Source organism: Gracilinanus agilis, chromosome 5 (assembly GCF_016433145.1).
Source record: "Gracilinanus agilis isolate LMUSP501 chromosome 5, AgileGrace, whole genome shotgun sequence".
Lineage (NCBI taxonomy): Eukaryota > Metazoa > Chordata > Mammalia > Didelphimorphia > Didelphidae > Gracilinanus > Gracilinanus agilis.
This window is the reverse complement of record NC_058134.1, coordinates 110,911,534-110,934,604: the sequence shown is the minus strand read 5'-3', so window position 1 is coordinate 110,934,604 and position 23,071 is coordinate 110,911,534. Positions and strand designations below refer to the sequence as shown.

At 36.5% G+C, this 23,071-nt stretch overlaps 1 protein-coding gene across 1 annotated transcript in view; it reads left to right on the top strand.

The window, feature by feature from the left end:
- Position 1: 1 nt before the first annotated feature.
- UBN2 (ubinuclein 2) overlaps positions 2-23,071 on the top strand; it is a gene marked incomplete at its 5' end in the record, with an annotated part of 119,626 nt that continues 96,556 nt past the window's right edge. The window contains 2 exons of the mRNA XM_044679008.1: positions 2-175; positions 8,917-9,009. Of these exons, the coding sequence (XP_044534943.1) occupies positions 2-175; positions 8,917-9,009 (267 nt within the window). The remainder of the gene's footprint in view (positions 176-8,916; positions 9,010-23,071) is intronic.

Sequence of the window (23,071 nt, the reverse complement as noted above, 5' to 3'; positions counted from 1 at the left end):
ACTGCACCTCCAGCCGCCGCCGCCGCCGCCCCCGGCCAGGGAAGCGGCCGTCCGGGCCGAGCCACCGCGGCCTCTGGGGGAGACGGTGCGACTGGAGCTGGTGCTGAAGGATCCCACTGACGAAAGCTGCGTGGAGTTCAGTTATCCGGAGCTGCTGCTCTGCGGAGAACAACGGGTACCGAACACCCTCTCTCTTCCTTCTTCCCTTCATCTTTTCCTGCCTCCCTTCATCTTTTCCTTCTTCCTTTTTTCTTCGCCCCTTTCCAGTTCGGGGTCGGGGCAGGCAAGATGCCCTCTGTGTGGGGCCGGTGAGGCCTCTGTCCATCCCACACCATCCCAGAGAGGGAAGGAGGGGGGCCAGGAGCAGACCACACACCTCGAGGCCAGCCCTCCTTTGCTTCTTTTCCCTGGGATCTCCCAAGGTTATAACAACACATAATGATTGTCCCCACCTTCACCTTTTCCTAACACTATTCTGTGGCCTATTTACCTGCTGCTACTCTGAAACGTGTGTAGTTTGATCTTTTTCTCTTTTAGACTTGGAACTGGATAAAGCTGTACCCTAGATTTTAGCTGTCCAGCTTTTTCCGATAGGCAAAAAAAACCCATTGAGGACATTTCCTTCAACACCGAAACGAAGCAGAGAGATTGAGTAATCTTTCTCATCATCAATTTGTTTGCATGTACTCGATCTCTACCAAGAGTTGCTAGCTCAAAGTATTGTCCACATAAGTGTGTGATCTTTTTCTGTATTTAAGGAATTATGCAAGTAATTTTGTCCCAATAATTACCCAAAGACTAGGAATTTCACTTCAGGAAAATTGTTGGAGGAGGTTATCTAATTACCTTCTTTAGTTCCTGTGGGTAAACCTTTTAAGCTCAAGTTACTATGGGACCTGCTTAGTTGGTAATTTAGGTGTGGGAAGATAGCTATCTCTTCTGTTTTATGTGGCATTTAGCATCATCATTATCGTTATTTTTGACTGAGCATATATAATTATTAATTTAAAGATCAGTGGGTAGAGGGAATTGTAAGTGACCAACTTTCTTTTGGCAGATGACCTTAGGTTGAGCTCTTTTCTTACTAATTTCATTTTGAAATCTAAGAATCTTGTTTTTAATATAATTGGGGAACAGTAGGTGGTGAGGTTTGCTCATGTCACATGTTTGTGATTCTTAAGTAAAAAAAAATTAAATGTTATTTTGGCCATTGTACTAGGCATTTGAGAATACATAGACGATGTACATGAAATCCAAATGATTATATGTGAAACAGCCCCTGCCCTCAAGGAGCTTATGTTCTTACAGGGTTGATACAACATGTACATAAAAGTAAATACAAAATAATAGCAGTGGTAATAACTGAAGTAGGGGTTGGGGAAAAGCTTCATCTAGGCTTTGGGGCACCTGAATTGTGCTTTGTAGTAGAATGGGGATTTTATGAGCCAGTGGTATGTGAGGGCCTACTTGTACAAAAAGCAGAAGGTAGGAGATGAAATATTGTGTAGACAACAGCTTAGAAGTCCAGTTTGACTGAAACCAATATTATGTAAAGTGGAGTAATGTCAAATAAGATAAGAAAGTAGATGAGAAATAGATTTTCTAGGAGTTTAAATGATTTGTTGAAGATTTTGTATTTTATCCTATTGCAGTAATAGGGAGGCAGTGAAGACTTTTGGATCTGGAAATGTGTTTGGGGAGAATACAGGGCATGGTCAGATTTGTATTTTAAAAGCATCAGTTTGGTGGCTGTTTGGAAGACAACTTTAGAGATGAAAGAGATGGGAAGCAGGGAAGTCAATTGGGAGGTTTTCCTCATGTTCCTGGTGATGGTAATTAGATGAAGGAAGGAATGCAAAAAAACATGGGAAGAAAATTTTGACAGAACTTGAGAATTGATGGCATGTGAGGGAGAAGTAAGAGTCAAGGATGTCTCTAGGATTAGGAAAGTAGATAACCAGAAGTATGGTGATGCTATCAAAAGAAATGGGGAAGTTTGGGAGAAAATAGAAGTTCTGTTTTGGTCATGTTAGAGTTTAAGATACCTTTTTGACATCTGCTAGTCTTTTATAAAATCATATGATGCTGTTAGTAATAGTGAAAAGAGAATTATTGACCCCAGATAATTTAGAATTTATACAGTTTACTGGCTGCCCAGAAATGGGGGTCCAATAACTTACTAATAGGCTTTCTATGTGTTCTTTGGATTTGCACTTCTCTTAATTGAAAGTAGGGTGGCTCAAAGGATAGAGAGCCAGGCCTGGAGAGGGTTCAAATATGGCTTTAAACACGTCTGAGCTGTGTGACCCAGGGCAAGTCACTTAACCCTCATTGCCAAGTCCTTAACCACTCTCTTGCCTTGTAATCAGTATTGATTCTAAGAAGGTAAGAGTTAAAAAAAAAAAGTTAAGGTGAATTTTTCATAATTGCATGCTATAACTGCCAAATAATATTATTGGGCTTTATATAACTTAAAATCTGATTAATTCTTTGGACTTCATTCATCCTTGTTCATTATTCAAAGTAATTAATTCTTTGACCAGATGTGTTCAACCAGTTTGAATTGTTAAAAGGAAGAAGACTTTGGACTCATAGCATTGTGGAAGAATGTTAGTTGGAAGGAATCATTTGAGTTATTTTAAATGAGGAAACAGGTCCAGCAAAATTGATTTACTTTGCCAAATAAAGCGAGTGGCATAGTGAGAATTAGAACCCAAGACTCTTGGATCCCATTGCAAGGCTCACTCTATCATTTTATGGTGCTTTATATCATTTCTGTGTTTAGATTTACTTAAATTTAAGAGATTGTATTATCTTTTCATCCCCAAATAATTTTGAAATTCTGAATTTGGGGAAATTAGAACGCAAATATAATTTAGGGTTTTTTTCAACTTAAAATAAATCTTCAGTTCCCAATTTCTAAGTTTCCCCATTTTAAAAGAAGTCACTATAATTGTATAAATCAATATATGCAATAACTTCACAAGACCCTCTTTCCATAACATTATAATATGCATACATATACTCACCTGATTTGGTTTAAATTTAGAGATTTTTGCTAGCAAAAATGAAATGTAGATGAAAGATTCCCAGGAGAAAGCAAATAAATGAGTCTCTATTATGAATCAAAATTCTTAAGATAGCAAATAAATTAATAGAGTTGTATGGTGAATATTCTAAAGTAAATGAATATAGGAGAAAAATATCTTTGAAGTGCTAGCTAGCTCTGCTATCTTTGATAAGTTAATATCATTGTTACTATCATGTAATGAAGGACAGACAATCCATTTTTTTACATTTTCGTATTTTTTTCTGTACCTTAGGTATAGTTGTTTGTTGTGTCCATAGAAAAAATAGCCATTTTTGTTTAGAGAAGAAACATCCTTCATGTTTTAGTGAGATGACATGTCATTTGTCATGTTACTTGATCTTAAGAATTTTTTAATACAGTACTTTATTGCATTTAAGGTAGACTTTTAGATGATTTGTTGTGCTCAGTGAATATGTCATTAAATTAAAAAAGTAGGACCATCTTTCAAATCCATAGTAATTAAAGTTACAGTTATTTAAGAGTAAGTTTCAAGAAGGAGAAGCAATAAAAATCAAAATGAAAATAATGGAATTTATTTTCTTTGTCAACAAAACAGCAATTCCAACCTTATTTTTTATTTATGCATTTATTATTTGGAATCTCTAGTTATGTGAAATGTGTCACAATATTTTCAACATCAAATTCATTAAATTTACATTAATCTAAAATATATTTTGTATTTCTGCTAGTAAAATGAGAAGTCAGAGGCATTTATATAGTATATTATATTTCAGAAAAGAATGAATCACTGAGATTTAAACTCTAAACAACTAGATAGACTGGAAGAAGTTAATATATGTTACATGAGAAATCCAGCAGTTGTTATTGTGTGATACTTTAATTTCATTGTCCTTCAAATACAAAAAGTGTATATATGTTAAAATTTTGACTAATTTTTTCTATACTCCACTTTTGAGAGGTAAATCACTCACACACATGTATTCACACAGAATCCCTACTAAGGAATATTCTAGTGTCAGTACATTTATCTACTATATTGTAGTGTTCATTGATATTTGTGTTAATTTTGTTATAGTTCAAGAGCCTCTATCATCAGTGAAAGAGAAAATTAAATTCACTCTATTCTACTTTTATTGTTGTTCAGTTGATTGAGTCATTTTTGACTTTATGTCCCCCCCCCCCCCTATACTGTCTCTGAGATTTTCTTGGCAAAGATACTGTAGTTATTTGCCATTTCCTTCTCCAATATTCTACTTCGTTAAAGCCAAAAATGTATACCTTTTAGACAAATTAAACAAGGATTGAAACAAAATAGATTTTCTGGTTAGCTCTTTGTTAATCAGAGGAGTCCATTAATCCTGAGGCTTTACTATAAAAATGATAATGTAGGAGACAATGGTATTTATTAAAGGAAGTGTTTTACAAATTTTTGGAACAAAATTGTTAGCCATTACCTGGCATGTCAACCTTGAAAGCAGAGTTATTTATATAATGGATGGACTTGAAAATAATGTTAGTTTTATTAGAAATGCTTTATTTGAGTTCTTCTAATTTCAGTATATTACTTTTATTCCTTGTGTAGGGAAGAATTAAGTTTTTTGTTTAAAAGATTTAAATTTGTAGACTTATTTTTCTTTTTGAAGGAATATTAAACTAGATTTGAGGATTACTTGGATAAAAGAGTTTTTTTTTTAAACCCTTGTACTTCCGGTGTATTGTCTCATAGGTGGAAGATTGGTAAGGGTGGGCAATGGGGGTCAAGTGACTTGCCCAGGGTCACACAGCTGGGAAGTGGCTGAGGCCGGGTTTTGAACCTAGGACCTCCCATCTCTAGGCCTGACTCTCACTCCACTGAGCTACCCAGCTGCCCCCAAAAGAGTTTTTTTTAACAAGTTTGTACATGCAAACGTAAATGGGTTTTAATTTCCTTTTAAGAGTACCTGTCAGTGAAGCAAAAATTTATGAAGTGTATGCCATGTCCCAGATTATAGTGTGGCAGATGCTGAGAAATCAGAAGACAAAAACTATTCCTGTCCTAGAGGAACTTGATCTGACAGGATACGATACCAACAGTATATAGGCATATACAGAATAGATAAAAGGTGATTTTAAAGGGAACACACTAGTAGCTGAGAGGATCAGGAAGGCCTTATTTAGAAAGTAGCATTTGAGCCAAGCCTTGGAGGAGAAACTAGAGATTTCAAAAAATGGTATATTCCAAGCATGGAGCACAGGCCAAGTGCAAAGGCATTGATATGGGAGATGAAATGTCATATGTGAGAAACAACAAGAAAGCCAGTTTGGTTGGAGCACACTATGCATGGGCATGTATAATGTTCAGTAAGGCTGGAAAGGCAGATTGGAATCTTGTTGTGAAGGTCTATAAGTGCCAAATATGGTTTATATTTGATTGTGGAAATAATAGGTAGCCACTAGTGTCATTTCTAGAAAACAGTAACACTTGGTTTAGGAAAATTGCTTTGGTAGTTATATGAAGGATGAATTACAGAGGAGAGAGATTCAAGACAGTGAGATTAGTGCAGTAGTCCACATGAGAGATAAGGACCTCAACTAGGATAGTGGCTGTGTTTGTGGAGAAAAGGCAATAGACTGGGAGAGGATATGGAGATAGAAATTTACAATATTTGGCAAGCAGTTGGATGTGTAATTGTGCAAGAATGGATGCCCAAGGATGACACCAATGTTGTGAATATCTGAATGATTGGAGGGAAGAAAGAACCCTTGATAGAAATAGGGAAATTGAGAAGAGGAAGAGATTTTGGAGTAAAGACAATTAGTTCAATTTTGGATGCATTACTTTTGAGTTCTCTACATGGCATCCAATTTAAGTGCAATAGGCAGTTATTGCTTTGGGACTTGGAGCTCTGGAGAGAGACTAGAGTTAGAAATAGAAATAGAGTGGGCTGCTAGGTGGGTCAGTGAATAGAGAACCAGGCTTGGAGATGATGGGAGGTTTATTTCCTAGCTCTATGACTGGGCCAGTCACTTAACTCCAATTGCCTAGACTCTACTGCTATTATTTTTTTTTTTTTTAAACCCTTGTACTTCGGTGTATTGTCTCATAGGTGGAAGATTGGTAAGGGTGGGCAATGGGGGTCAAGTGACTTGCCCAGGGTCACACAGCTGGGAAGTGTCTGAGGCCGGGTTTGAACCTAGGACCTCCTGTCTCTAGGCCTGACTCTCACTCCACTGAGCTACCCAGCTGCCCCTCTACTGCTATTCTACCTTAGAACCAATACATAGAATTAATTCTAAGACAGAGGGTAAGGGTTATTTTAAAAAAAAGATTAAACTTAGAATATCCATGTCATAGTTTTACTATGTAGTATTATTTAAAATTTTTAAATAAATCCTTCTTCAGGAAGAAGAGACCAAATTACAGTTAAATAACAAAGAGTATGGGTGGAAATGACGGTGATGGCATTTAATAAATTAATAATTATTCCAATATGGTCAATTGAAATTCAAGTGGAAAGATATTTAAATGAGATCTTTGTATGTAGTTAGCTCACTTTGCACTTTTCAGCCCTTCTTTTTGCCATTCTCTCAATTTCTCTTTTCCTTATCTTTAAAAAAAAATGGAAGCCTTTGGGTGTTTAATTTATTTACTGCAGTTGTTTCCCAGTATATTCTTCCCTTCACCCTTTTCCCCACTTGAGTTCTCTTTGGAAACAGTAACAGCTAAGCAAAATCAACCATCAACTGACAAAGCAAGCAATTCTTACAGCATATGCAATAGTCTGTACCTATAGTTCCTTTATTTCCCATAGAGAGATGAGTAATGTATATGCCAATCTCTTTTCTGTCATAGTTTTTCATATTGTTCTTGAAGCAATTTTTATTTTTCACCTATATTATCTGATTGATGAATTCCATATGCAGACTAAAGTGTAAAGTGACACTTGTTTTTTTTTTTTTAACCCTTGTACTTCCGTGTATTGTCTCATAGGTGGAAGATTGGTAAGGGTGGGCAATGGGGGTCAAGTGACTTGCCCAGGGCCACACAGCTGGGAAGTGTCTGAGGCCGGATTTGAACCTAGGACCTCCCATCTCTAGGCCTGGCTCTCAATCCACTGAGCTACCCAGCTGCCCTGTGACACTTGTTTTTAACTGATTCTAAAATGTCCTACTTCAAGACTGAAGAGATCTAGTTCTTATGTTCCACAATTTAGGGATCAAATCTGTATCAGCTGGGTATATTTCTTATGGAATTGACTTTGATTTTATCATTTGTTTCAGCCATTGTGAGTCTAATCTGAAGAATCTTAATCTTTTTTAGTTTATTTTCATATGGAAGACTGTTTTTTGAAAACCTTTTCCTGTTCCTTTTATCTTTCTTGAGGAAAATTGCACATAGTAGTGCATGCGTAGATACATCTTGATGTTTTATTTTTGCTGAAGTAATATCTTTTGTGTCTGGTTTTTTATGAAAAGGAACAAAATTTCTTTTAAAAAATGTTGTTCTGGAATAATTATCCATAGTGAAATGGAAAATAGTTTTTTTTTTCATATGAATAGCTCCTTTCCTGTTTATTTGTTTTTTTGGATAATAATAATCTATTTTTATAATATCCCTACTGAAGAATCAAGCTCCAGCAACAGTGACTTTAAGAGAAATAGAAGGGCTTGTGAGAGAATGGCATTTACTTTGTTATGGGTTTGTACAAAAAAAATAACTAAAGCTGCTGAAATTTATTTTAACTTGACTACTTTTAGTTATATTCGTTGATACTACAGGAAGGAAACAGTTTCACATAATCTAAAGCAGTAAGTCATCAAAAACCTATTTCTTTTGGTTGTGAAATATGTCATATGAGTTTTGTTCTTGCTGTTTTCAAAAAAATTGCCCTTCTTCTTTTCTCAGCTCCATTATAATTAGTGTGTATTCTTTTTAGTACCATTAACAGAAGAGGCCATCAGTGAAGTACAAAAGATTAGCTGGTTGGTAGAGTATGAGACAGCCTGGGATTGAATATTAACTTCAGATAATCTATGAGGTGTATAATTTATATGTGGTTAATTGAAAAGCTACTTGATTTAATAATCAGGATTTTTAGAGACTTTTTTTTTACATAAAATCTTCTTTAGTTAGTGAAGTAATAAACAGAAATCATGACTAATTTTTAACTTTACTTTTTATCTTCTGTGAATTGATAAATTTAAGTCAGATTATTGAAGGAATTATTATTATTATGTTTTTAAACCCTTACTTTCCGTCTTGGAATCAGTGTATTGATTCCAAGGCAGAAGAGTGGTAAGGACTAGGCAATGGGGATTGTGACTTGCCCAGGGTTACATAGCTAGGAAGTGTCTGACATTAGATTTGAACCCAGGACATCCTGTCTCTGGGACTGGCTCTCAATCTACTGAGCCACCTAGCTGCCCCCTGAAGGAATTTTTTTTTTTTTTAAACCCTTGTACTTCGGTGTATTGTCTCATAGGTGGAAGATTGGTAAGGGTGGGCAATGAGGGTCAAATGACTTGCCCAGGGTCACACAGCTGGGAAGTGTCTGAGGCCGGGTTTGAACCTAGGACCTCCTGTCTCTAGGCCTGACTCTCATTCCACTGAGCTACCCAGCTGCCCCCAGAAGGAATTATTTTGAGAATTTCATTAATTTGAATTTTCTAGGTACCCAGTCATAGAGAAACAATATCCAAAACTTATTAACACTGAAAATAGTACTGTTCAGGATATTGTTTATTATGAACCTTAGAAGGCTTAAGAGTTATTTCTCAGTCTTCAGGGAAGACCTTTCATTATCATTAATATATGAGTGTGTAAACTCATTCTTTAAATTAAACTAATACTTCTATTTCTTCTCTTTTCATTTGTTCTGCCTCAGAAGAAGCCCAGTCATTCAGAAGATCTGTTTAATGATGAGCATCGAGAGAGACATGAGGTGGAAATGTTGGCTAAGAAGTTGGAAGCAAAATATGTGAGTATTGTTATTCCATGGATGGATGTTTTCCTTATTTGCTTGCTTATTTGGTGGGCCTTTGGATACATTTGGTATTCCAACCTTATAAAACTATATCTGTTTGGCTTTGGTGCCTCCCAATTGCTTCTGAATAATTGGGTGGTCAAATGGAAGAACTTCTCTTTGAAGTATAGCATTCATCTATTGCCACATGAATATTTGTAGACATTGTTTTACTTTCCTGGAGCTTGTAGTTAACCAGAGGCCATGTCAGCCTATGATAGAAGAGATGATAATCCTATTCTGTTCTGCCTCACACATAGAACTATAGAATTAAAACTGGAAGAAAGTTTAGTGATTGTGAGTCTTTTAGAGACTTTAATGCTGAAATTGCAACCCTCATGCCACTTGTGAGCCCCTGCCTTACCCCTGATAGGGGCAGGAGGAAGAGCTCCCATTGGGCTGCTGGGCAGAAGGACGAGCCATGTGGGAAATGTACTCAGGTATGTGGAGGAGGGAAGGGAGCAGCCCCCTCTGAATTGCTTTGGCATGTGTGCCATATGTTCACCAACATGGATCTAGTCCAACCTTCTCATTTTATGTATTTATGCCCTTCTTTCCTTTCTTCCTTTTTCTCTCCCTCCCTCCTTTACCTTCTGTCTTAGAATCGATAAATTTTATTTCCAATGCAGAAGAGCAGTACATAACCCTTACTTTGTTGAAAGGATGGCTAGTACTCTGACTAATAATAATTTTCCTTTTCGGTTGGTTTGGGATGCTTCAGTTTTGGGTTGAAGTTTTTGGATTTTTTGACTTTTGTTTGAAGAAAGGAATGGCAAGCATTATTGCTTATGATTACTTTGAGATTTAATTATATTCAAAATCACGTAGCCTACAAGGTCTCTGTTCTTTCAACGTACTACACCATAATGCAGCCTATATTTGCTATTTGCTTCAGAGATCTAGTTTCTTACACTTTTTCATATAGCATATTTGGCCTGTTAGTATTTGTATTCTTGGAATCCTCTGTATTCTTCCCCGTTGTTCACTGTGGTAAAATTTTTGTTGTGCAGAGTGTAGAGACTGCCAGTGAGAGTTGAGAAATTTGAAACAGCTAAATAAATAGAACTTGTATAGAGAGTTTTTACATCATTTACAGTGGTAGTCTCATAAAAGTAGAAGGAACATACCTAGAGGAGTATATTTGGTTCAGAAGATGATGCTGATGTAGATATACTAGTTACGTACTTTTTGTTGATACTGACATTGAACTTTGTTGATTCTTTAAAACACTCAGAAGGTAAGTTTGGGGGCGGGGTTGGGAGGGAGCTACACAGCTATAGCTTGAACTAGAAAAGTTAGCTGTAGTAGAGCAGGTTAGCCTTTTGTAAAGGAATTCATTCTCTTTCACTGTAAATGCAATAGGAAAGGAGGAAGGATATGATCTGATCTTAGATTGTTCATTAGAATCATAGAATTGGAAGGGAACTTAGAGGAGTTGAAATGTTGTATAAGTAGTGGTAGGGAAATGAAAGGGAACTGAAAGGGAACACCCTTCTATCCAGTTTGTGTTTTGTCCCTATGATTTTTTGTTTTCTTATTTCCTACTTCCATTTATTGCTGTTCTGATAAGGTAATGCTATTGTTACATAATAATAAATGCTATCATAAATAAAATAGTGATTGTATATATTTGGGGGAGATTATATATATATTTGTAGCTATTGAACACTTACGTCTATAATATACTAGACACCAATGGCTATACATAAAATTAATTGAATATTTTCCATTTCAAAAATTCTCTTGACTAAAAAAAAAAGTTCACTATCTAATTAGTCTTGAGTGTTATAAGAAAGGAAAGTGATTAAGTGATCATAGGCTTCATTCCTATGTGATTTCAAAGCTTTACGTCTTAGGCAAAGCGGCCTTTTGAAGCTGTGAATGAAGAATCTTTGTCGCCTGTGTAGTGGTTAGGAAATTATGTGGAGTAACAAATGAGGTACCTTAGTGCTACTAACTATGGGAGTATGTTTTCCCAGACTCAAAATATCAGTTTTGTTTGGAAGATCTGCTCTGCTGACTGTTTTCTTCCTCTATCTCAGTTATATCTACAACTCTGAAGACCAAAATGTTCTAGTATGACATCCTCTTAAAAAGATATAACTTCTCTTCTGCCACAATTATTTATTAGGGGTTAGGAAAATCTTTACCCCTCTCAAAATATGTGAAGTATAATAATAAAATGTTATCACCTGGATTTGGAGCTGATTTCAGAGCCTTTGCCACATTATTTTGAATAATCTTTGTAGTGACATTTTCAGTTTTAAGAGTGCATTTGATTTTTCTAAAGAGCCAAAAGGTATTTTCTGACCAAATCTGGTAAATAAAAGAAGGTAACCAAATAAAAAACTTGTGTAATTATAAATTAATGTAATTTTCTTTGGCTTATAAACTGTCTCTGAGAGGTATTCCAGAATTCTAAAAAATGGCTGTATTTCCTGAATATATATGTGGCTTGCTAAACTGGCTAGTTTGCTAGGGTCAGCAGTCTTTTAGATGTTGAACAACCATGGCATGCTTAAAACAGTAGCAGCCAAAACCCAATTTCATTATTTTTATAGCTGGACATTGCATTAAAACAATTTAGATTGTTTTTGGTTTTTTTTTTTAAACCCTTACCTTTCGTCTTGGAGTCAATACTGCGTATTGGCTCCAAGGCAGAAGAGTGCTAAGAGTAGGCAATGGGGGTTAAGTGACTTGCCCAAGGTCACACAGCTAGGAAGTTTGAGGCCAGATTGAACCTAGGACCTCCTGTCTCTAGACCTGCCTCTCAATCCACTGAGCCACCCAGCTGTCCCCTGGATTGGCTTTTTAAAAAAATTATTTTTATTGTCATGCAAAACACACTTCCATATTGGTCATTGTTGTAAGAGCAAACTCATACATAACCAAAACCCCAAAATAAAACCAAAAATATACTGATGGGAAAGACAACTCCAACAGCTCTTTCCATGAAGGTAGATGATAACATTCCCTGTCATAAGTCTTTCTGGATTGTCTCTGATTATTGCAAGGCTGAGTAGCCAAGTTTTCACAGATAATCATTGTCTAGTACTGCTGTCATTGTGTATAATGTTCTCCCAGTTCTGCTTATTTCGCTCTGCATCAGTTTCTGCAGATCTTTCCAGCTCTTACTGTTTTTTCCATCTTTTTTCATTTTATTTTAAAATATTTTTCCATGTTTACACAATTCATTTTCTTGCCTTCCCCTCTTTCCTCCTCCCTCCCAGAGCCAACAAGCAATTCCAGTGGGTTGTACAAATGTTGTTACTTGATACCTATTTCCATATTGTTCATTTTTGCTATAGAGATATTTTTAAGGCCTAAACTCCAAATCACGTATCCATATATATATATATATATATATGATAAGTGATGTCATATGTTTTGCTTTTGCATTTCTACTCCCATAGTTCTTTCTCTCAATGTGGATAGCATTCTTTTTTTTTTTTTTTAAACCCTTACCTTCTGTCTTGGAGTCAGTACTGTGTATTGGCTCCAAGGCAGAAAAGTGGTAAGGGTAGGCAATGGGGGTCAAGGGACTTGCCCAGGGTCACACAGCTGAGAAGTGTGGATAGCATTCTTTTACATAAGTCCTTCAGGAGTGTCCTTTTCCAGCTCTTTCTGAAATCATCTTGCTTATCATTTCTTATATCACAATAATATTCCATCACCAGCATGTACCACAATTTACTTGGCCATTCCCTAAATGATGGACATCTCCCTCAATTTCCAATTCTTTGCCACTACAAAAAGAGCTGCTATAAGTATTTTTGTACAAGTAGGTCCTTTCCCCTTTTTAATGATCTCTTTGGGATATAGACCCAGTAGCGGTATTACCTTATTAAAGGGTATGCATGTTTTACATCCCTTTGGACATAGTTCCAAATTGCCCTCCAGAATAGTTGGATCAGTTCACAACTCCACCAACAATGTATTAGTGTCCCAATTTTACTACATCCCCTCCAGCATTTACCACTTTCCTTTACTGCTATATTGGCTAATCTGATAGGTGTTAGGTGGTACCTCAGGATTGTTTTAATTTGTCTTTTTCTAAATAAGAGTAATTTAGAACATTTTTTGTATGGTTATTGATAACTTTGATTTTTTTTTATTTGAAAATAACTTGTTCATATGCTTTGATCACTTAACAGTTGGGGAATGGATTGTATTCTTATATATTTGGCTTAGTTCTCTATAAGTTTGAGAAATTAAACTTTTATAGAAACATTTATTATAGAATTTTTTCCCCAGTTGTTTCCCTTCTAATTTTGTTTACATTAATTTTGTTTGTATGAAAACTTTTTAATTTAATATAATCAAAATTGTTAATTTAACATCTTATTCTTTATCTCTTATTTGGTCATACATTTTTCCCTTCTTCAAAGATCTACCAGTTAAACTATTCTGTGTTCCTCTGATTTAGTTGCGGTATCACTCTTTATATCTAAATCATACATCCATTTTGATCTTATCTTGGTATGGGGATGTGAGATATTGGTATATACTTAGCTTCTGCCATACTGTTTTCCAATTTTCCCAGCAGTTTTTGTTAAAGATCAAGTTCTCATTCCAAAAGCTGGGATCTTTGGGTTTAACAATTTGGATTGAAGTTCATAATTCTTCTAAATTACTAGTGTGGCATCTTTGTCACTTCTTGAATGAAGCAGGTTATTAAGGGCAGGAAGTTTAATCTCCTTTTCTGAAAAGTTTTAGACATTAGGTAGGATAGACTTATAATCTATCTAGTCTTCACAGCTTGGATTTATCAAAATAGTTTCTGAGTTGATGGTTGATTTATTGGAATGATGATGGATACGTCTTTCATAAGAGAGTCAACACAAATTTATCAGGTGCCTACTAAATGCAAGTTTTTGAGGAGCTTGCATTTAAAAAATTTTAAATACATTTTAAATTTTATGTTCTGAACTTGGTCAGTGCCAAGTTACAGAAATTTCCATATAGGAAGAATATCAGAAAAAGAGGATTGGGGGGCAGCTGGGTAGCTCAGTGGATTGAGAGCCAGGCCTAGAGATGGAAGGTCCTAGATTCAAATATGACTTCAGACACACTTCTCAGCTGTGTGACCCTGGGCAAGTCCCTTGATCCCCATTGCCTACCCTTACCACTTTTCTGCCTTGGAGCCAATACACAGTATTGCCTCCAAGATGGAAGGTAAGGGTTTAAAAAAAAGAGAGAGAAAAAAAAAGAAAAAGAGGATTGTACATAAAGCAATGACTATTGTGTACTTTTTTAAATTAAAAAGTTAATAAATTTTAACATGTTTCAAAGTTCTTCTGAACTTCCTTCTTCTCTCTTCTGTATGTTAAAAAAATTTCAAGAATACTTTCATACTCTTTTCTTTCTTTACATGATGAAACAAAACATTTCAGTGACTTTGACTTTGTGACTTATACTAAGAGGTAGGTGTAGCAATATGTGTTCAGCCACATAAGGTTAATGGGGCATATAGTGGAACCAAAGATAGCTGTTTCTAGAGAGAATTCTGCACAGCCTTCAAGAAGAAAATTTTTGTTGATGATTTTAAAGAAGACAGAAAAATACAATTTAGAAGACTCTTGAAAAGTATGGCAAGATCAAAGCCACTGAAGACAAGGAAGATTGATTGGAAAGGAAAGGATTTGCTTTTATAACTTTTGATGGTCATGTTACAATTGACAAAGTAGTTTTCCAGAGATATACTATTGCAGTGGGCATGATTGTGAAGTGAAAAAGATCCTTTCAAAGCAAGAGATGTAATCTACTGGCTCAAAAGAAATTGTAGAGGTGACTTTGGCAATTTTATGGGTTGTGTAGGGAATGCTGGTTATGGTAGAAACTTTTATGGGAAAAGTGGTAGTGGTGGTACTACAGAGGCAGTTATGGAGGTGGAGAGGCTAGATATAATGGATTTTGTAGAGATAGTGGCAACTATGGAAATAATCTTGGCAATATTAGGGAGGGTTTTGGTGATGGTGGTGGAGGATATGATAATGGAGATTTTGATGATAGTAACTTAGATGGTAGTAGAAATTATAATTTTGGAAATTAGAGTGGGCAGCAGCAATCAAGTAATGGATTTATGAAAGAGCATAGTTTTGGTGGAAGAAGCTCAGGTTCCCAGGGTGATGGCTATGGATTTGGTGGCAGAAGTGGTAGATATGGAAGTTTCTAAAAACTCATCAGAAGGTTAGTTTTTAGCAGGAGACTTGAGTTGTCAGGAAACCTTCAGGTAACTTTGACAGTCATCCCAAATGCATTAGAGGAATTGTAAAAATCTGCCACAGAAGGAATGATGTTCTATAGTCAGAAAAAATACTTCAGCTTAAACAGGAAATTCTTCTTATATCAGGGACTGTTATAGGTACAGTTTGCAAAAACTGCAGCTATTGATTAATGCAGTGTGTCAATTCGATGCACATTCCTGAGGTCTTATATTTGTTGTAGTTTTGTCATGTCTTTTTTTTTATTACATCAGGTATATTGTCCTATAAATTATGATTATGGTTTGAGGAATTAAAAGTTAAGGCATTTTTAACAAAAACAAATAAGCATAGGCAAGCAAAATAAATCTCTGCAATGGCATATTCAGAATTATATGCTTCTTTGTGTATCACTTATCTGTCAGGAGGTTGGTATCTATGCTTCATATCTTTTCTGGGATTATGATTAGTCATAGTATTGATCAGAGTTTTTCAATCTTTCACAGTTGTTTTTCTTTATATTGTTTCAATTCTTTAATTGTTCTCCTGGTTCTGCTCACTTCAGTATGCTTAAGTTCATACTACTCTGGGTTCTCTGGAATTGTCTCCTTCGTTTTATATGTAGTACTACTCTGTTACATTCATATACCTTAGTTTGTGAAGGAGTTCCCCAGTTGTCATAGAGACAATACAGATACTACTTTTTACTTTTCTTTCTTTTTTTTTTTAAATTAAGTGCTTACTCTGTGCTAAGCACTTTGCTAAGCTACAGAAAAGAGAGGCCCTGCCTCCAAGGAACTTATAATCAACTGGAGGTAGATACTTTTGGAAACTGGTTAGGGGTTTGAGGCAAGGCACCACCAGGAAGTATTTTGGACCTTGGGATTGAAACTTAAACAGAGTTGCAAATGAAGATGGGGTGAGCTATATGGTCCAGGTTCTGCCTTGTATAAAGGAAAGCTTTGGGTAGAGTTTTGTATTTTATCCTCCATTCTGAGGAGAGAGGATCCTGAGAGAATTGGAAATGTATTGAACATCCAAATTGGCAGCATAATGATAAAATCTGAAGTGATCAGCTTATCCTGGAAGGGGCATCTTGTTTCCTGGAGTTGAAACTAAGCAGAGCTGCAGTTATAGGTAGTGTGAGCTGCAGGATCAAGAAAATTGGTTTTCTTGTGACTATTCCCTCTCCAGCATTATTTTTTCCCCTTAACCCAATCTTTCCCCCTTTGTCTATTTGTTTCCCCATTGAGTTTGATGTATTTCTATACCAAATTGTGGGTATTCAACCATCCTTTGTTTCAGATAAGGTGTCCATTTTTCCCACCCATGTATGTATATATAAGCTCCGTGTTTGTGTACTCTTATGCACCCAATATATCTTCCTCCTTTCTACCCTAGTATAGTCCTCTTACACCCTATTTCCTCTCTTAAAACCATTAGAATAGAACCATTATACTTTCAGGATCCCCTGTTCTTATTTTAACTACTTTAACCCTTTGTAGATATTAAAGCTAATGTTAGCATGGCATCATCATATAGCTCTTTCCTCCTGCTCAAAGAAATTTACCTTCCTGGGTATCTCTGAATTCTTGTATTTGTATTTCATCAGAAAATCCTACTCAGCTCCTATATTTTCATCATAAATGCACAAAGTAATGATCCATTTTTTTCCATTGGTGGGCTAGATTATTTTTGGTTGTAAGCCTGTATCTTTTGCCTTTTAGAATGTTGCCTTCCCAATTTGGAACTATGAGAGCTTTAAAAGACTGTCTGCCCTTTGATCCAGCTGTACCACTGCTGGGTTTGTACCCTAAAGAGTTAGTAAGGAAAAATACGTGCACAAAAATATTTATAGCCGTGCTCTTTGTGGTGGCAAAAAAAATTGGAAAATGAGGGGATGCCCTTTGATTGGGGAATGACTGAACAAATTATGGTATCTGATGGTGATGGAATACTATTGTGCTGAAAAGAATAATGAACTGGAGGAATTCCATGTAAACTGGATTTGATGCAGAGCAAAAGGAGCAGAACCAAGAGAACATTGTACATAGAGACTGATACACTGTGGCACAATTGAACATAATGGACTTCTCTACTAGCAGTGATGCAATGATCCGGGACAGTTCTGAGGGACTTATGAGAAAGAGCGCTGTCCACATCCAGAGAAGGAACTGTGGGAGCAGAAACACAGAAGAAATATATATGATTAATCACATGGTTCGATGGGGATATGATTTGGGATGTAGACTCTAAATGATCACTCTATTGCAAATATCAATGATATGGAAATAGATTTTGAACAATGATGCATGTAAAACCCAGTGGAATTACTTCTTGGCTATGGGAGAGGGGAGGGACACGGGGAGGGAAAGAACATGAATCACGTAACCATGGAATAACATTCTAAATCAAATAAATAAAAAATTTTAAATGTTGCCTTCCAAGATTTCCTCTCATTGTACGAGAAGTTGTCTTTGTGTGATCCTGTCTTTAGTTTCTTGGTACATTCTCTTCCTTCTATCTCCTTCTCTCCCTTTCCATTGTGGAAGCAAAAAAAAAAAAAGCATCCTCTGTTATGAACTTGTACATTCAAGGAAAAATTGCTCCATTTTGGTTATGTCCAAAAAAAAGTGTCTGTACCCATCACTCATCACTTCTTTATCACGCTGTGGGAGCAGCATTTTTCATCATGAGTCATTTGGAATGGTTTTGATCAGAGTTCCTAAGTCTTTCAAAGGTTTTTTTTCTTTACAGTTTTTTAGAAACTGTAAATTATTCTTCTGGTTCTATTCACTTCACTTTGTATCAGTTCATACAAATCTATCCAGGCTTCACTGAAACAATCCCTTTCCTAATTTTTTTTTGTCGTATAATGATATTCAGTTATATCTATATACTATATAATTTTGTTAGCAGTTCTCCAATTGATGTTGTTTGTCCTTTTGTTTTCAGAAAACAACAATGATGTCACAGGGTGATGTCTTGACTTGTGAATGAATTGGATTTTTAAGTGAAGCAGAATTGTACAAAGTTGACAGCTTCACTTTTCCAATTGATAGGAACCTCAAGGAACTTACATTCTGTGGGAGACAACTTATAGCTACACATGACAATATATTGACTGAGAGGACATTGAATTTGGGAATATAAGGAAAGGTTTCATGTAGAATCATATTTGAACTATTTTATTTATTCATTCCCTCCCCAATTACATGTAAACATTTTCCAACATTTTTCAAAGAATATTGAGTCTCACATTCCCCCCATCAGCTCTCCACACCCCTTGAAATAGTAAGCATTTTCATATAGATTTTATATGTGTAATCCTGTAAAACATTTCCCCATAGTAATCCTTTTGTGGAAAGAAACTCAAATAGAAAAAATATGAAAAAGTGAAAAAACTTTACTTTGGTCTGGATTCAAACTCATTTCTTTTTTTCTGGAAGCAGATGCCTTTTGGGAGAGTTTTGGATCATTGTATTGCTGAGTATAGTTGTTATCCACAGTTGTTCATTGTAAAGTATTCCTGTCATTGTACAATGTTATACTCACCAGGTTCTGCTTATTCCACTCTGCTTCAGTTTATGTAAGTCTTTCCAGGTTTTTCCAAACTCCTCTTGCTTGTTGTTTCTAACAGCACAATTGTATTTCTTTCTTTCTTTTTTTTTTTTAAGAGGATTTAAATATTTTATTTTTTTAGAAAAATTTTCCATGGTCACATGATTCATGTTTTTACTTTCCCCTTCACTCCCCCCCCCCCCCCATAGTCAATGCACATTTCCACTGGTTTTAAAATGTGTCATCAATCAAGACTTATTTACATATTATTGATAGTTGCATTGGTGTGGTCCTTTTGAATCTACATCCCCAATCATGTCCACATCAACCCATGTGTTCAAGCAGTTGTTTTTTCTTCTGTGTTTCCACTCCTGCAGTCCTTCCTCTGAATGTGGGTAGCGTTCTTTACCATAAATCCCTCAGAATTATCCTGGATCATTGCACTGCTGCTAGTACAGAAGTCCATTACATTCGATTTTACCACAGTGTGTCAGTCTCTGTTTACAATGTTCTTATTATGTGCTCCTTTCTCTCTGCATCAATTCCTGAAGGTCTTTCCAGTTCACATGGAATTCCTCCAGTTTATTATTCCTTTGAGCACAATAGTATTCCATCACCAGCATATACCACAATTTGTTCAGCCATTCCCCAATTGAAGGGCATACCCTCATTTTCCAGTTTTTTGCCACCACAAAAAACATGGCTATAAATATTTTTGTACAAGTCTTTTTTATCTATGATCTCTTTGGGGTACAAACCCAGCAATGCTATGGTTGGCTTGAAGGGCAGGCAGTCTTTTAGAGCTCTTTGGGCATAGTTCCAAATTGCCATCCAGAATGGTTGGATCAGTTCACAACTCCACCAGCAATGCACTAATGTCCCAATATTGCCACATCCCCTCCAACATTCATTTCTGTCCCCTGCTATCATTTTAGCCAATCTGTGATACCTCAGAGTTGTTTTGATTTGCATTTCTCTAATTATTAGAGATTTAGAACACTTTCTCATGTGCTTATTGATTTGATTTCTTTATCTGAAAATTGCCTATTCATGTCCCTTGCCCATTTATTGATTGGAGAATGGCTTGATTTTTTATACAATTGATTTAGCTCCTTGCATATTTGAGTAATTAGACCTCTGTCAGAGTTTTTTGTTATAAAGATTTTTTCCCAGTTATTGTTTCCCTTCTGATTTTGGTTGCATTGTTTTTGTTTGTACAAAAGAATTGTATTCCTTTATAATCATACACTATAACTAATTTAGCCATTCCCCAATCCCCTCACTTTCCAAATCTTTGTCCTCCTAAAAAGAGTTGCTCTAAATAATTTTTTTTCTTTTTAAGAAAAATCTTTTTTAGATACAAACCTAGCAATGGGTCAAAGGGTATGTACTATTTTATAGTCCTTTGGGCATAGGTCTAAAATGCTCACCTGAATGACTGAATCAGTTCACAACTCCTCCAACAATGCATTCATGTCCCAGCCTTCCCATATCTCTTCCAAGTTTTGTCAGTTTCCTTTTCATTCATAATAGCCAGTCTGATAGGTATAGGGTAGTACCTCAGTTATTTTAATTTGCATTTCTTTCTAATAGTTATTTAGAGCATTTTTGCATGACTATAGAGAGCTTTAATGACTTTGAGAACTGCCTGTTCGTATCCTTTGATCATTTATCAGTTGGTAAATGACTGCTATAATTATATATTCAACTCATTAATGCATTTGAGATACGAGGCTTCTATTAGAAACTTATAAAAAATTTTGTACCATTATGATTACTGTACATTATATTCTGTCCTATTTTTACAACCCTGTTTAGTTTCCAACCTCCATTTTCCCCAATTTGCCCTTTTTTCTATCAGTCCCACACTGCTTCTCTTATCCCCTTCCCCTCCTATTTTCCTGTAGGGTAAGATAGCTTTCTATACCTAATTGATTATGACAGTAAAGGAAAGTAATAAATGTTGGAGGGGGTGTGGCAAAATTGGAACATTAATGTGCTACTGGTGGAGTTGTAAATTGATCCAACCATTCTGGAAGGCAATTTGGAATTATGTCCAAAGGGCTTTAAATGACTGCCTGCCCTTTGATCCAGCTATACTACTGCTAGGGTTATACTCCAAAGAGATAATAAGAAAAAAGACTCGTACAAAAATATTTATAGCCGTTCCGGGTTAAGATGGCGGCAGAGTAAGAAGCAGCTCTTAACCTCTCCTGACCGAAACACACAAAACTCCTCAAGGGGACATAAAAACAAGTCCAGACGAACGGAGGAACCCCACAACAGGGCACAGCGTGGAAGGTACGTGGAATCGAGACATTTCCAGGCTAAAAAGGGCTCTCACTCAATCGCGAGCTGAGCAACCGCCCCACCCCCACCCCCTCCACACTCACCTATAGCTCCGAACCCAGCTAAAAAGAAATAGAGCAAGTTTGGGGCACCCATCGAGTCATCGGCAGCTCCGGGACCTGTTCCTGAGAGCAGCAAGACTTAGGACCCCATTAAGTCAAGAACGCACGCGAAATCTGAGCGCGTGGGAGCAGAGAGTGGACGCTGGGAGCGGAGTGCCCGCTGAGCAGAGGCGTGGGTGGAGGCAAACACAGCCAGAAACTAAAGCCTACGTGGGGAACCTGTGCAGACGGGTATACGACTGTGGAAGTAGCTCCCTGAGACTTGTAAAGGAACCTCCTGCAGAGGATCAAGCAAGGGAATCCACCAGGGGGCTTGACCTTGGAAAAAACTAGAACTCAGACCTCAGGAGCCAATAGATCTCAGACAGACACTGAGAGCGAGGATAAACCTGAGAAGCTGCTGGGCTAATGATGGCTAATCAGTTACAGGAAATTCAGAAGAGAAAGAATAATAACAAAAAAAAGAAGTCTTTAACACACTCGACAGCTTCTACATAGAGAAAATCCAGACAACCGAGCAAACAGAGGAGGAGAACAAACAACCATCCAGACCCTCCCCAAATAAGGAAAACTCCTCACAAGCTATGGAAGAGTTCAAATCTGAGATTCTGAGGAAAATGGAAGAGATCTGGCAAGAAAATAACAGCTTTAAAGGTAGAATCTTGCAACTGGAAAGCGAGGCTCAGAAACCAAATGAACTGATAAGCAAATTGAACACAAGAAATGACCAGATTGAAAAGGAATACCAGAAGATTATGGCCGAAAACAAGAAGATTATGGCCGAAAACCAAAAGATTATGGCCGATTACCAGAAGATTATGGCCGAAAACCAAAAGATTATAGCCGAAAATCAATCCCTAAAGGCTAGAATTGAGCAAGTAGAAACTAATGATCTCTCAAGACAACAAGAACAAATAAAACAAAGCCAAAAGACTGAAAAAATAGAAGGAAACATGAAATATCTCAATGAGAGAGTGACAGACCAAGAAAACCGGTCTAGAAGAGACAATTTGAGAATAATTGGTCTTCCAGAAAAACCAGAAATTAATAAAAACCTGGACTCTATACTAACAGAAATAATTCAGCAAAATTGCCCTGAAGTCCTACAACAAGAGGGCAATATAGACATTGAAAGGATTCATAGAACACCTGCGGCATTCGATCAAGAAAGGAAAACACCAAGAAACATCATTGCAAAATTCAAGAGTTTCCAAGCAAAAGAAAAAATCTTACAAGAAGCCAGAAAGAAACAATTCAAATATCAAGGAGCAACAATCAGGATCACACAGGATCTGGCAGCCTCAACACTAAAAGACCGCAAGGCGTGGAATACAATATTCAGAAAGGCAAGAGAGCTGGGCCTGCAACCACGGATCAACTACCCATCAAAATTGACTATATATTTCCAGGGGAAAGTATGGGCATTCAACAAAATTGAAGAATTCCAGGTATATGCACAGAAAAGACCGGGGCTAAATGGAAAGTTTGATATCCAACCACAAAAATAGAGAGAAACCTGAAAAGGTAAATAAGATACAGAGGGGAAAGAAAGAAAACTTATAATTTTTAAATTTGCCTTTTTAAGGGCCTCAGTGAGATCTAATTATCTGTATTCCTTTGTAGAGAAATGTTATGTTTAATTCTCTGTAGTGAACTCTATTCACTATTATAATATTCACTATTATAGTAATCAGAAGAATAATTAACAGGGTGAGGGTGGAACACTAAATAATCTAAGATGGCATGGGGGATGGGAAAGAGGGGGAGAATAGCATGGGACACCAAGAAAAACTTGAGCGAATAAGAAAATAGAATATTCTATTACACACAAAGAGGGCATGG